We start from the raw sequence: 14868 nt of genomic DNA on the forward strand, positions 1-14868 counted from the left end.
TCAGTTGAAGGCCCCCATAGGTCACCGTTCAGACCGGGCCAGCACAGAGCGATCTTGTTTTTGGTACACAGAGACTCATGCAGGACACGAGCACAAACTCTGTCAATGAAAACGTTATTTGAACTCCATGACCTATTATGTATTCCGCATATGATATTGTGATGCAGTGGATTAGGCTTCTAAGCAGAAAGTTGAAGCTTGTAGCTGTAGCTGGCTGTAGCACCCTTGAGCAAGATTCTTAACTACTATTTCTTTCAATTTCCAGTTGTACAGATGTAATTCATGAAAGTCACCTTGTGTAACACTGTCTTCAAAGCAGATTTATAATAATATTGTTCATGGAATCTGAGGGTTTATTCTATTGAAGATATCCTCTCTGTTCATCTGATGAGACAGTGACTGTGAAAGTATTTGTGCTCTGCACCATGGTTATGCAGACCTTGAGAGTATGCATGTGCATGCCGCTGTCTCTTAGATTACTGCTCCACGCTGAAGATCACAGACCAGTCTGACGTAAAGCTGGGCTGCACCATATTCAGCGACAAGCTGGAGGACCACCCCCAGATCTACAAGATCGGCGACATCGTCCGTCTCCACAGAGTCAAGGTACCACCGTCGCTTCACCACATTCTTCTCAAATATGCAGTGTGAGCTCGCACTTGGGGATTATGTCCTTGTAATGCGCAATACACAGTACAAATGGAATCAGAGCAATGTGATATCCTGAATGTGAAAGACAGGCCACTTCATTGGGAGGGTCCACACGTTTCTGATTGATGATGCTGTTCTGGGAGAGGCTGAAAGATGCATTGGAAATGTCATTTTGCTGTGGCTTGATACTGGATCGAGTGTGATTACATTACCTTACATTATAAAGTAGTGTTGATTGTCCGTGGATAGAAAATCTCTTTGTGGGTTAACGTCCTGCATCAAGTCAAGATTGTCTAATAGCAGCAAGATATTGAATTTACTGTTCACAGTGAGTAATGTTGCTGAAGGGTTGTAGTCCACCCCATTGATAAAGGAACTGGATTTGCAGATTCTGCTTTTCTGCTTGCGAGTACTGAGGTGCTTAGCTTGAATTTTTTTAGTGAGTGTATCCTGCTGTATAACTATATTCAACTATATAATGCCACTTACCTACTGAGTCACTTGGGACCCATAGGCTTTGTCTATTTAACCCATCCAGGAAAGGACAGACCAAAAGCCCACTGATGAAAAACCTATATTCAGACACAGATGATTGCACATGTTTGGACTGTAAAAGACTGCTCCAGTCGACATGTACCATGTATCATACCATAGAAACCACATTCACTATTTTTCAGACCACTGACACTGTCGCTGTTATTGATCTGGCTTGATAAAAACACCATGGCATTTCAGCATGCCCTTTTCTGAACCCGCTTTAAGATATACTGTACATGTTGGGTGGGTGGTTCTTCTTCCTGACTCTAAACCTGTCAGTCACTACATGATCCCCTCTAATCCTGCCCCTGCACAGACCCAGCTGTTCAACGGCACGGTAAACGTGATGACGAGCCTGGGCTACTCCGCGCTGACCTTCGACGGCGCTGTGGGCAGCCCGGTGGTCCCCCGCACGTCCAGCAAGTCCTTCCACTTCAGCGAGGAGGACAGGCGCACGGTGGAGGGGCTGCGGGCCTGGGCCGCCAGCCAGGCCGTCGTGCCGCCTGCGTCCTGCGTCCGGCTCTCCTCCGTCCAGCCCAAGGTGTACTTCGACCTCACCTGCCAGCTGCTGGCCAAGGCTGTGATGGACTCGAACTGCACTCTTTTGAAGGTAGGCAGAAGGCGCGCGTCGCAGTGTAGCCGGCGCTGTCCACAGCTCTCGGCCGGGGTGTCCACTGTCTCCACCCCCGGGACACGGTCCTGACCTGAGTGTCCTCTGAGGAGAGGCGGCTGTGGTTCTCGCTCTCTCTCCCATCGAGGGAATGCTAGGCTTAACGGGCTCATTAGGGCCACTCTGTGAAACCAGGTTGGATAATGTCACCGTGTGAACCGCGCACAAGCTTGTATGATGTGGAAGTGCCTAATTACAAGTGATGACGCATCACAGGAGCAGGAGATCGAGAGACTTGGCGCCCTTTAACAATCTCACGTAGCGATGAACCTGACATTTAGGCTGAGTAAAGATTATTTGTGTCTGTAGGCGATCCTGCAGTCCTTCTCACTCTCTCTCTGTCTGTCTCTCTCTCTCCCTCTCTGTCTCTCTCTCTCTGTCTCTGTGTCTGTCTTCTTCTGAGCTTCTGTGTCCTCAAACATATTCATCCAGGCTTTAGCTGAGTCACATGACCTGGTTGTGTGGGGAGGCCATATCTTGGTGTTACATGGTTAGATGAGGATGTGGATGTGAAGGTGGTGCTGTTTCTTCTCCAGGTCTGGGATGGTACCAGGTGTGCCCACCCGTTGCTGAACTTGGTTGTCGACTCGGTAACCCTGGAAGGCAACACCACCGTCGTCCGGGGCAGGGAAAACCTCGTCGCCAGTGTGCTGGTGTACGACAACCATGTGGAGGTGGCTGAGGGGTTAAAGGTGAGAGGTCACAGACAGGTTTCTTGTGAGGTGGCAGTAGCATGCAGAGTTTTTATCAGCGCATAAAAGTTTTCTTCCAGTACTGAGGGAATGCGCATGCTGATAAGGTGTTATTGAATTTCACACCGTCTGCATCTCTGAAGGTTTGAGGTCATGCTGCCTAAAATGACGGGAATGGGGAAACTCGAACCTTTCGGATGCTCAGAGAGGAAGTCAAAGATGAGCTCCACATTTCAAAATTCGCCTCATTGCTCAGGGCATATCTCCCAGAGGATTTAGGCTGCCATGCTTATTGTTTAGGTATCGCTTATTGTTCCATGTTTTTCTCCTCAAAGGAAGTCCATCCCATGTTTTATGGATTTTCAGTGTGTCATCTGCTGCCTGTTTGAGTATTTAAGTGTTAATCTACTTGGTTGATACACTGGAATTGTAACTCCCTCATGCCTCACTTTCCCCATGTCACAGAGTCTGTATGTTTGATGGCTTGTTGTCATGCTGCCAAAATGACTGGCTTCCACTAGTGAAGCACCAGGACTGCCCCCCCTCGATCTTCAAGGGGGTTCTGCTGTCTTTGTGTGGGACCTGTCCCTGGGCGTGTGGGGGGTGGCAGTGTGTGAGGTGATTAGTGCTGTAATCCTCATTATCGCTCTGGTTTTTAGGCCTGTTCCCCTGCTCCTCTGTGAGCCCAGTGCTGATTTACACCCCCCCCCCTTGTTTTTAACACCAGCTTGGTTTTCCCTCCTGGCTATTGACTGTGTGTCTTGCCTCAAATAAAGAACACGGTTCTGACCTTTTCTACCGTTTTTAATCGTTGCCGGTGTATTCTCCTTGAAAACGCAAGTACTCACGGCAACTGCTTTTATACAGTGCCCCAGGCAGGTCTCCCATCTCATTTTTCCCCACTGACAGTAATAGCTGAGAATTTTTAAAAAGCTCGGTTTTGCATTGTTGCCTTTGGAAGAAAAAAACCTACACTGTCTGCCTCCTTTCCTGTCTTCCTCTCTCTCTCTCTCTCTCTCTCTGTGTCTCTCCCTCCCCCCCAGTCTCCTGCTCACTCCCTTTGTCCCTCCTCCTCTCTCTCTCTCTCTCTCTCTCTCTCTCTCTCTCTCTCTCTCTCTCTCTCTCTCACTCACTCCCTCCCTCCTCTTCTCGCTCTCTCTCACTCTTACACATGTGTGGACATATTGAATTATGCTTTCATACATTGTAGTGGAGATGAATTCCGTGCTGTACAGCTTTTTCCACAAGCGCTTATTTATCAGCTTAGCCCGTTGCTGATATATTGTGATGCCACATTAACCTTGCATTAATTTCCCGCTGCCGTTCTGTCGCCTGTGTCACCGGCACGAGCGTTCGACTTTTGACAGCCGTGTCACACGGACTGAAGCACCGCCGCCCGTCCCCTCCTCTCCCCTCGCCGAGCGGCGTCTCGTTTTCTAGCGGAGAGCAGAATTGACGGTGATTTCTTCGCCCGCAAGACGCGCGTGACAGTTTTCTAAATGATGAATTATATCTTGCATTAGACTGTGTTTTGGTGTTTCCCGTCTCCTGGCCTCTGCGAGGCCGAGTCTCCCACTCCTACTCTTCACGTTTATCAGGCATTCTGAGAATCCTGCCTCTCCAACAAATGACAGGCATGACATCTTGTTTATCGAATGTCTTACACCAGCACATTTCTCCTCCTCTTCAAGGAATCTGACTCATAAATCTAGCCAAAAATAAAAGATTTTTTTTTTTTTGTTTTCTCGTGGCTTGTTTCAGTAAGTGTTTTTAATAGAGTTGCTTTTAGGGATGCTTTAAGGGACGCGGTGTGATAAAAATGTCATAAAATGTGATGCTCCCTGCTAGATACCTCCTGCTCTGAGGGCTGATGGGATATGAGACTGGAAATCAGGGAGGCACTTTTATATGAAAGTGAAGTTGGTTTTATTCCAAGCCCAACAAATAAATGGATGACAAACAGAGGTAAAGCTCATGGCTTTGCCCTTAACTCTGCCTGGTCCTTTTGCATTCCAGTGTATTACAAATCATCCTCAACCCAGGGCGGCTTTTACAGCTGACATATTTCCTGTCTCTTTAAGTAGAACTGGACGTTTACAAAAGTAACTTTAAGCACCTCTGTCATAAAGGCTGTAGCCAGCCCTGAATTTGAACCTGCAGCTTTCTGATTTTAATCTTACAATCTAACAGCTACACCACACCCCCTCCGTTCTCATTGGAGGGCTACAGCAGAAACAGGTGCTCCCTTGCATGAGGTGAGTTTGATTCATGTATACCCAGGCGTCAGATGAACCAAATTCAATGCCACTGACTTGTGTGGAGTGGAGTTCAGTTCCAGGGGTCTTTGAGACGTGTGATATTCGTTTTGATGCCAGAGTAGATTCACTGTTTCTAAACAGTGGCATGGTGCAGATTCACTGTGTTTAAACAGTGGCATGGTGCAGATTCACTGTGTTTAAACAGTGACATGGTGCAGATTCACTGTGTTTAAACAGTGGCTTTGCTTATGGTAAATGAATTCTGGTGACCATGTGATTGAGATTCTCGCTTTTTGGATGAGACTTTTTCCTCCTTCATTAATTGAATTTGCAGTTTGTTATGCAGTTTCTGTATGTGAGACAAAGAAGAAAAGACCTAAAACATTTCTGTCACTCTCTAACCAGGATTTCTCAGCCCGGATCCAATCTCTCCTTTCTTCTCCTGTATGCCAGAGAATCACTTTAACTTAAGTCTAGGGCTGCACACACATTTACAAAGAGTCCGTGTGTGTGTGTGGGAGAGCGAGTGTTTACCTCAGCAGTTTGACAGTGTCTGATGGACGGTTCATCACAGTTTCATCCATCATGCGGCCACGGTGTCTCCCTGTCTCTCCTCACATTACCCATCAGCACCGCGACAGGACGTGACACGGCCCTCCACTGCCGGTCACTCATTTGCTCACTGCTGTCACCAGCGTGAGGCAGGGGGCGGGCCCAGAGACCTCTCCGTGAGGCCTTCCTATCATCCCCTCAGCTTTACCTCAAAAGTGCCCATCCATCAGCCGATACAGCTCAGCCTCCCAGGGAAACAAGGTGTTGGCTGAAATTGCCACTGTTATTGTAATCATTTATTTATTTGATTTATTTACACAAGGGCTACAATATCTAGTGTGGTTTACAGGCATTAAGGAGTAAGCACACTTTAGAAGCACAGTGGCATAGATGTTAACAGAAATGGGTCAAATCTCAGGGCCCTGCGGTTGTACTCTTGAGAGAGGTACTTAGTCCAGAGTGCTTAAACATGTCCACACCCAGTTGTACAGCTTGTGAGTAGTGTGTAAAATGTAAGCTATGAAAATTTCCCTGGATGGAGTGGTCTAATAAGCCAGTAAGTAATATACTATCACTTACAAATGTTGGGCCAAAACTGTGTGGCTTGGGGTACACCATTTACTTTGGCACTCTTCTCAGCAGGAAAGATGTTAAGATATAATGTGATTTTGCTATTATTTCACTATGTATTTCACACACATTGATTGTTATTGATTTAATATTTTTTTTGTATGCTTATGTTAACCTTAGAAATATCTCACGCTTTTGATTTTATGTGACTTCATTTTTCACCCTCTTCAATGAAAAAGGGATTTTACTCACATGGGGCAGTTTTAAATCCATCAATCGATTCACTCCTTTAAAGTTTTTTTTTTTTTTTCTTTTTCACGGAAGAGGGGCCCTGAAAAGAAATATTTCACAGTATCAGTTTCTTATGCTTATATCTCCAATTATTTAGTGTGAAATTGATGGGGTCAGCAGTGCGGTGCTGGGAGGCAGAATAAAAGACAGTGGATGAAGCAGACCATTAGGATAAGGAATGAAGAGAGAGGAGGCCGGATTAATGTGGAGGGGAAAAAGGAGTGGGAATCGATCTGTCACAGGCTGTCACGGCTCCGGCGGCTGTAGCCGCGAGGGGTCCTCACTGCAAGGTGTCTGTAATGCTGTTACTGTTAATGCACGCGTACTCAGATACGCGCAAATATACGCAAGTGTGCATGTACACACACATGCACATAAACATACACAAGTGAAGACACACACACACACACACACACACACACACACACACACACACACACACAGTGTTTCATCATTCCGCCCCAGAGCCTTTCTCTCATACAGTCTTGTGAGATTCGGAGTAGGTCCGTATTTATAATCAGGAGATCCGATGGACTAGCCAGACCAAGTCCCTCCTCACCGATGCATTCCACAGAGGCCAACATGCATCTCCTCAGCACTGCATTTCACTGACTCCATTAAAACAGTTCTGCCCCAATTGTTGCATTTGTTGCATTCCATATAGGTGAGTGAAAACGTTCCATGCTCCATGCTTCCGTGTTCCATGTTCGCATTCAGAGGCAGCTGAGGTGTTGCAACAGTAATAGAACTCACCTGTAGGCAGCAGTTGGCCTTTATCAGCAGAAGTTCTGTGGCAAAATTATGCGTTTGGAGTGTTGTAGTTCCAGTAATTGCATGACAGTGATAAAGTATTATTAAATAAATTATTTATGGAGAAATAGGTCTTATGAAAATAATGCATAAAGGATAAAGTTCATGAAAGTCGCACAGGATAAAAGCATCTTACAAATAAATAATGTATGCATAGTACTGCAATTAATTATTCTATATTCTGCTGTGTTCATTTGGGTGCACGTGAATGTGTGTGTGTGTGTGTGTGTGTGTGTGTGTGTGTGTGTGTGTGTGTGTGTGTGTGTGTGTACGTGCTTGTGTCCCAGTTGCAGCTCTTCCCTGACTCAGCTGATTCGGAGCCTTTTTCTCATCTCTCATTCTCCATCATTCCCTCTCTCCCTCTCTACTCTCCATCTCCCTCTCTCTCACTCCATCTTTCCTCATCTCTCTCTGTCTTGGTCTGACAGCCCAGATTCCCTCTCTCTCTTCTTTTCTCCCTAGTTTTTCTCCACCCACTTTCCCCCCTTCCCTCTTTCCATTTCTCTGCCCCTTTCCTCCTCCTCCTCCTCCTCCTCCTCCTCCTCTCTCTCACTAAGCTTGTCTCCACCCAGTCGTACTCCAGTTTGTGCTGAAGGTGCAGATGTTGGGCCCACTTTTCCCACCTGCTCTCCTTTTGGGCCCCGGCATGCAGGGTCCTGAGATGTATAATTTGTCATTGGTACATGTGTACCTTATCTAAATGTGTGTATTAATTACCCCCAAGACCAAGATCATATCTGCAGATCATTTGGCTCTACTTCTGTGGCGCAGACCTCATTTTGAAATTTCCCTAATTAGTCACAGCCTGCTTTAGAGATTTGCCATGCCTGTTTACTCAGATTTACAGCAAATCCTGTGTCTCCGGCTCGCATGCCTTCAGTCCCCCTGCAGCATGACTGGGAGCCCGTCGGGATTCATTTTCAGTTTGATCCCTGTACTGTCACTCTGTCAGATGGCTGAGGCCCTGCAATTCCAAGTTAATACTTTTCTCATGGCACATCTCCACAAGTCAATATTAGGTTCCGTTTTCCTATGATTTTTTTTTTACTAGGTACTAATAGCACTCTGAAGATAAGTGCAGGTATATTACCTTTACATATAGATTTTATCAACACCATGCATAATTTATTTGCCCATTTGTCATTCTGTTTGGGGATAAATGTAAAGGGAGGTGAAAGCCTGAGCCAGGCCAGAGTAGGCAGTTGTATCCCTGGAGCTGTGAGATGTGACATATTTCACGCGGTTTGGCAAGCCGTTTATTTGAGCGGTCAGTGGTTCGACCCCCGGCGACATTTCATCAGACTTAAGCATCGGTTCGTTAGATAAAGTGCGGATCTCGGGGCGAACAGCAGAGCGAAGTAGTCACCGGATTCGGTGATTAGCCCCCATCCTGGAAATGGCGCTTTGTACAGATATGTGCGGAGGCGCCCTTATTAATTGCTCTCTGATGTATCTTCGTCTTTTAATGGCTGTGTAAGTATCGCGGCCCAGCCCCGTCGCCGGTTATCTAATCGCAGTTCGCATCGATTAAATTCCATTCATCTTCTGTCCCTTGCCGTGCCCCGCCGCGGAGCTGTATCCGTTCACACGGGGAGCGCAGCGTCGCACACCGTAAGGAGACGGCGAAGAAGTGATGGCCGTTTCCAGCCGGGATTACGGCCTCCCTCCCCCGCTCGGTATTCAGGGTGAATGCGATGTGTTGAGGAGTGAGGGCAGCAGGGCATTGGCTGACCTCTGCGCTGCAGCGGCCGCTTTCCTGCCCATCCGCGCTCCAGTCAATTATTCATGCAAGGAAAGACACGGGGCCGTCGTCACCTCGCTGTAATCTCTCCTTTCTGGTGGGGTGGGAGCTACAGTGGCGCGTCCTGTGTGAGTGTGTGTGTTTGTGTGTGTGTGTGTGTGTGTGTGTGTGTGTGTGTGTGTGTGTGTGTGTGTGTGTGTGTGTGTGTGTGTGTGTGTGTGTGTTTGTATGTACTCACATATGCTTGTTTGTGTCTGGACATGTGTGCATCAGTGTGTGTTTCTGTGTGTGATCGCATGTGTGTGTCTATGCATTTTTATGTGCACACATATGCTTGTATGTACTCACATATGCTTGTTTGTGTGTCTGTACGTATGCGCATCTGTGTTTCTGTGTGTGTGCAGGTATGTACGTGTGTGTGTGTGTGTGTGTTTGTGTTTGTGTTTGTATGAGTGTGTATTTGTAAATGAATGCCATGAATGATAGAAATAGATTATATTATACCACAATTCACAACTCAAATCAGGATGAAAATGAAGCAATTAAAATGTTGGCCATCAAAGCAACACGACAGAATTTCCTTAATGTTAATTCATTTCCACAAATGATTGTCGCTGATGCACCAGGACCATTTCATTCTGTATTTGTTACAGAATACACACCCTCACTGCAGGAACCTGAAATGTGCACCATACATCATTTGTCTGGTTTACTGATTTTCTTAAACACTGGAAATGCAGCAGTAATGGATTTAAATGAGTACAGTGTGCTTATTTGTTTAGTTATTTTATAGTGAATCAGACAGTGCATAGCCTATGAGCAGTGTTTAAACTGTATAATTAGCTGCAGCTAGTCAACTGTAAGCCTTTCCACCTGTTATGTTAGCAAGCTAGTTTGTAGCAAGGTAGTATTTTCCCCTCTAATGCTTCAAGAAAGTCTTCCTGTAGTTAAAAACAATTGCTTTGATTGGCTTTATCTTGTCACATACTGTTTTATTTCTAAATTGCAAATATGAAATGTGTTCACACCTATAACCTAAGAGACTTCAGAGAACGTAATACTTTTATGCTTTTAATTTTACGAGGTGCCCACTTTCAAATGAGCTAAACAAGAAAAAACTGACCATGATGTTATAACTGTAGGTGCACTTGCCAAACAAACTTGCCTGTGATTAACAGAAATTGTAAGGTTTCAAATAACAGATGCTGGAATCTTATAATTCAAATTTTTAAGTTTGCTGATTTATGACTTCTCACCACATGCATTTATCCCTGGAATCAGCAGCTGAAACATTGATTAACTTGAGGAAATTGTAGAAAAACATGTCTGACACCCAGAGATAAATTACTAAAGGACTGATCTGGTCAGGCTGGCAGCGGTCAGAGCAGAAACATGGTTCCGTGGAAGCTTGTGAACGTGGAAAATACTGGCCTTGAGAGCAGTAATTGTCCCAAATCCGCCTTGATTTAGACATTTTCACAGAGCAGTCCAAAAGGGAATTTCCATGCTGGGATAAATAGCAAAATGTGTTGAATACAAATGAAAGGATTATTATTAAGGTTATATCAATGTTATATGCTTTTGCTATACCATAATTGGAGTACTTAGCCCAGTTCTGAGCATTGCACTATAATAAGGATTTAGAAGCTCTCAATAATGTTGAGAAGTGTAACAAGACTGGTTTCAAACATCTGACTTGTCTCATCAAAAGGAAACACAAGGAGGATGTGGCTGAGGTTTTTACAATGTTTTTAATTTTTTTTTTAAAACGTTTCAAAAAGTGGAATACATATTTCAAGCTGAGCTAGAAGTTAGCTAAAGGTACATTTACAGTACAGGACACTAGGGGCTCCTTTAGCACACAAAAAATGATTAATGCATGGAACAGTCTACCATGATTCATTGTAGAATCAGAGACCTGTAGAGTGTTCAAGATCAGGCCTGACACAGTGCTATGTTAGTCTAGACAATTGGCAAAATGTGGATCCTAGTTGAGCTGACCAGCTCATTCTTGTCATTAAACTTGTGTTTGCCAATGCTGTCAAATAATACTTAGTAATTGTACCTAGCAATACAGAATTTGATTACCAGAACTAGTAATAATTGAACAGCACAAATCCTAACAATAAATGCACATTTGTATTTCAGCCAACTTTTACACTGTCAAGCTCACATTTCTGATAAAGCGATGCAATACAAATTGTACATCAGGGGACCCAACAGTACTAAGGACATAGTATCAGTGAAACTATATTTGTGTCAGACCTGAAGGATTTTATCTTTGTTTGTACACTGCATAAAAAATATTTGTGGAATTCTTTAAACCAGTGCACTTTGTTTCAATTTTGTTTCAACAAAAGAAGGTGAAGAGAGGTTTATTTCTTCTTAAAAACTGTAGGCTTCCTCACCAATTTGGATTGCTCAAAAATCATTTGATTCGGTTGTTTCAGCTGAGTTCTGCATCGATCATATAACCCCTACCTCTATATGCAAACTGGAGCCAGGTTTTGCCAAGACCGAATGGGCTTGAGTGTTTAAGCTCAGAGAGCCTTCTGAAGGGCCATAATAAATGACAGCAAATAAAAAGGCTTTGCTGTAACTGTGGAGTTTAATCCTGCTCTGGGTTGCTGTCAGTCACTGCGTAATTCCTCTCCCAGGTTCCTTCATTTTCTTCTCCTTTCCTAATTGTGCACTCTTTCGCTTTGCTTTCTCCCCTCCCCACTTAAAAATGGCTGTTTTTTCCGTAAAACAGATGTCTGCTGGAATATTCTTTCTTTGTCGAGACCACCGTGGGCCGTTAATTCGGTGCAGTACTGCTGTGCGCCTGCCAATCACTCTGGGTAGCGGTGTGTTCCCCTCAGCAGAACTCCTCACCTAGAAAACGGCAGCTCCTCCTCATTTGCTTCGCTTTCCAGCGCTTCATCTATTTGCTCAGCAGACACGGTTTTCCAGGGCGACCCACATAACTGACGTATTATCCCCTCACGCGGCGTGATATTTACTGAAACAATTCGGGTCAAGCACTTCGCTCGCGAGTCCAGTGGCAGACGCCCCTCCTGGGGTTTGAACCTGCTGCCTTCTGGTTACCAGCCCAGGTAATGGGGACCAAAGGAGCGAAGACCAACTCGCGCATCTCAGTTAATGGAATTCGCAGTGAGGCCACAGTAATATAGAGGCTGGCAGGAGCGGGCTGTGATTTTGCAGCAGGGACTTGCCAGGGGCTTGAAGAGGTTATGGGGGTGGGAGGATTTAGCACCTCTGGTCATATACAAGGCACAGCGTCGAGAGAGAGCTGGGTTTTTGGATGGGCTCCAAGCGACGTTGCCTCTCACAGCTCTCAGAGCCGAGGATCAATTCACAATCAATTAAACAAGACCAGTAAGTGATAGGATCTTTTAAAACGGGGGGCAGCCACCGAGTTCTGCATCTTAAATACTGTGTCATGAAGAATGGATTCCGTGTTTATCCCCCATTAGATACTCGGGAGTGGATTTTCTACAGCGTTGTCGAGCGCTGAATCAGAGATTGAAAGCTGTGAAAAGAAAACCCAGCTCTGAATTCGTGAGTGAGGTGTGAAAAGGGGAGGCCTTTAGGGGTTGGAGCCTGCACACCAGCCTGGCTGCTGGAGGAGGAGCTCCATTTATTTTGTGGAGGAGGGGGTGAGGCTCAGGGTTCTGAGGTATTACACGGCAACGGTAGGAGATGCCTGCTGCGGCAGGATGCGGTAGATTTTTTCCCAAGGTCTCGCCACACACCCAGCCTCCGAATCCCTCGCCTGGCCCTTATGTTCCCCCTGTAAAGCCTTTATGCGCATCTAATGAAGTGGAGGAGAATCTGGCCGGGGCCGAACAGCATGTTCATTTAGGCAGCAGCGTGGCGCGGCGGTTACGAAATTGACTCGTAGCAGAAAAGGCGGCGGGTTCGGTCCCCAAGCGGGGTCACTGCCATTGCACTCTCGCCCCGGGCCGCCACACTGCTTGTCCAGCTGCGTAAATGGATAAAAAAGGTACAGTGCAAGCTATGCAAATCATTCTGTGTGAGAACAACAGCTGTGGGAATGAATAACGGTAATAACAAAAGCGGAGAGAGCCCTCGCACTAGGCCCGCCCACATCTACTCTAAATCCTGTTAATGGCTGAATGTTTTAAATTGGATTGTTCTGTTTGCTGTTTCACTTGGTTAAGCTTATTTTTTTTTTACTGTTGGTACTGCTCAGTTGTAAAGTTCCTTGCAGAGCGCGGAGACGTGTTTACGGTTCTTGCGGTCAGAGGGAAGGCAGAGCCGCAGGTGGGCATCGTGCGGCTGGGTGTTTAAATGACAGGCGGACGAGAGAACATCAGGCGTGGTGGTGACAGGCGGAGGAGCGAACGCCGGGCGTGGCGGTGACAGGCGGGAGAGACGTGTTGCCGCGACACTAGCGCGTGTCGCTCCTCTGTCCCGTGGTTGCTGAGAGCCGGGGAGAGTCTGGAGGCCGGGCTGTGAATCGGTCTCCGACAGCTCAGATCCAGGGGTGCTCAGGCGCGCGGAAAGCCTCCCGCTCCGCGGGGCGGCGGGGAGGGGACCCAGGTGCGGCTGTCACGTCGCAGCGGGATGCCCCTGTTCTGCAGGTCGGGCTCCTTGCGTTTGTCGAAATGTCAGACGGTGGAGTCAGCAGTTAAGGATGGGGCCCCTCTGCAGCAGGAGTAATGATGCAGAAAATCAGAGCACACTGGGTCTCCACTCGCGTGGCATTCATACCACATTCTAATCTCCACTCACATGTCATTCATACCACATTCTAATCTCCACTCACATGTCATTCATACCACATTCTAGCCTCCCTTCACATGGCATTCATACCACATTCTAATCTCTTCTCGCATGGCATTCGTACTACATTCTAATCTCCACTCATTGCATTCATAATACATTCAAGTGTCCACTCACATAACATTCATATGGCTAATTTGCTTTCACCACATTCTAACATCCATTCACATGATGCTCAGTCTGTAAGAATGCACTCACACCAGCAGTATTTTTCACATCATTTCTATGTTGTCATTGAAAATCACTATTTGAGGTGCATTCAAATACCAGCTCCACACGCGTACCTCCTTTCCAATTGTCCTCAGATCTCTCATTCACATTGAAAGCATTCCATCTTTGTGCCTCATGCACACTGCAGTCCTGCTGTGTTCAGATCTTGTGTTTGCACAGCGTTCATGCTGCATTCCAATCTCTCATTTGCCCCGCATGCACGCTCTTTTGTGTGCGTGGCATTCACACCGGTATTCAGTTTGAATCCTGTATTTCCACTCAGCTTATTCTGCGCTCACTCGTTCCACATTTAAACCCCACAGATCAGCTCTAAAAATGTGCACAGAATTAAAAATGTGCACAGAAAGCTATTCACTACAGTGCATAGCCTTTCACCAACAAGCTGCATGTTAGCTGTGTGCATGATCATGCAAACATTTTACATGCAGATGTTGTGTTATATATATGTTGTGTGTGTTATATAAGAGCAGCTTGGGTGAATGGTACTGCTTCCCACACTGCAGCTGCAAGCAGTAGACACCCTGATGAGCGAGATGGCCAACTACACAAGCTTCTTTCAGATGCGAAACACTTTAATGGAATATGAAAGGTAAAATCTTTTTTTTTACTGGCCCCCAGGCTATTCATGACAAAATCACAAGGGTGGTGTCTTCAGCAGGCTATAGCGCAGTCTCATATTTGAGTGGGAGTCTCGGCTTTGGTTAATCGTTTCCTCCTGCAGTTGTAATTGCGTTATATTTCACTGCATGGCCGTGGCATGGTTTTGCCTTGATACCACACCGCCCTCTGCTGGCAGATAGTTGGACTGTCTCCCCTGTAAAGCATTCACTGAGTAAGCATTTGAATATCAAGTTTTAATAACACAATAATTCAATGATACAATCATATTGAAAGTCTTATTTTTTTCCCAAAGACAGAAATCTTTAATTTCATCATTTTCTTTTGACCAAACACATAAATATGCTGATCATATTTTTTGCAGCAGCAGTCATTTATCTGTATTACAAATGGTGTTTTCTGAATATTAATAAAAGGAGGCGAAAATTCAATCTGTCG

The 14868-nt window shown here is 45.7% G+C and overlaps 1 protein-coding gene across 1 annotated transcript in view; it reads left to right on the forward strand.

Moving 5' to 3' along the window:
• pot1 (protection of telomeres 1 homolog) overlaps positions 1-14868 on the forward strand; it is a 38600-nt gene that overhangs the window by 16484 nt on the left and 7248 nt on the right. Inside the window, exons 7-9 of the mRNA XM_036518461.1 lie at positions 476-606; positions 1505-1798; positions 2395-2550. Of these exons, the coding sequence (XP_036374354.1) occupies positions 476-606; positions 1505-1798; positions 2395-2550 (581 nt within the window). The remainder of the gene's footprint in view (positions 1-475; positions 607-1504; positions 1799-2394; positions 2551-14868) is intronic.

Source organism: Megalops cyprinoides, chromosome 23 (genome assembly GCF_013368585.1).
Source record: "Megalops cyprinoides isolate fMegCyp1 chromosome 23, fMegCyp1.pri, whole genome shotgun sequence".
Lineage (NCBI taxonomy): Eukaryota > Metazoa > Chordata > Actinopteri > Elopiformes > Megalopidae > Megalops > Megalops cyprinoides.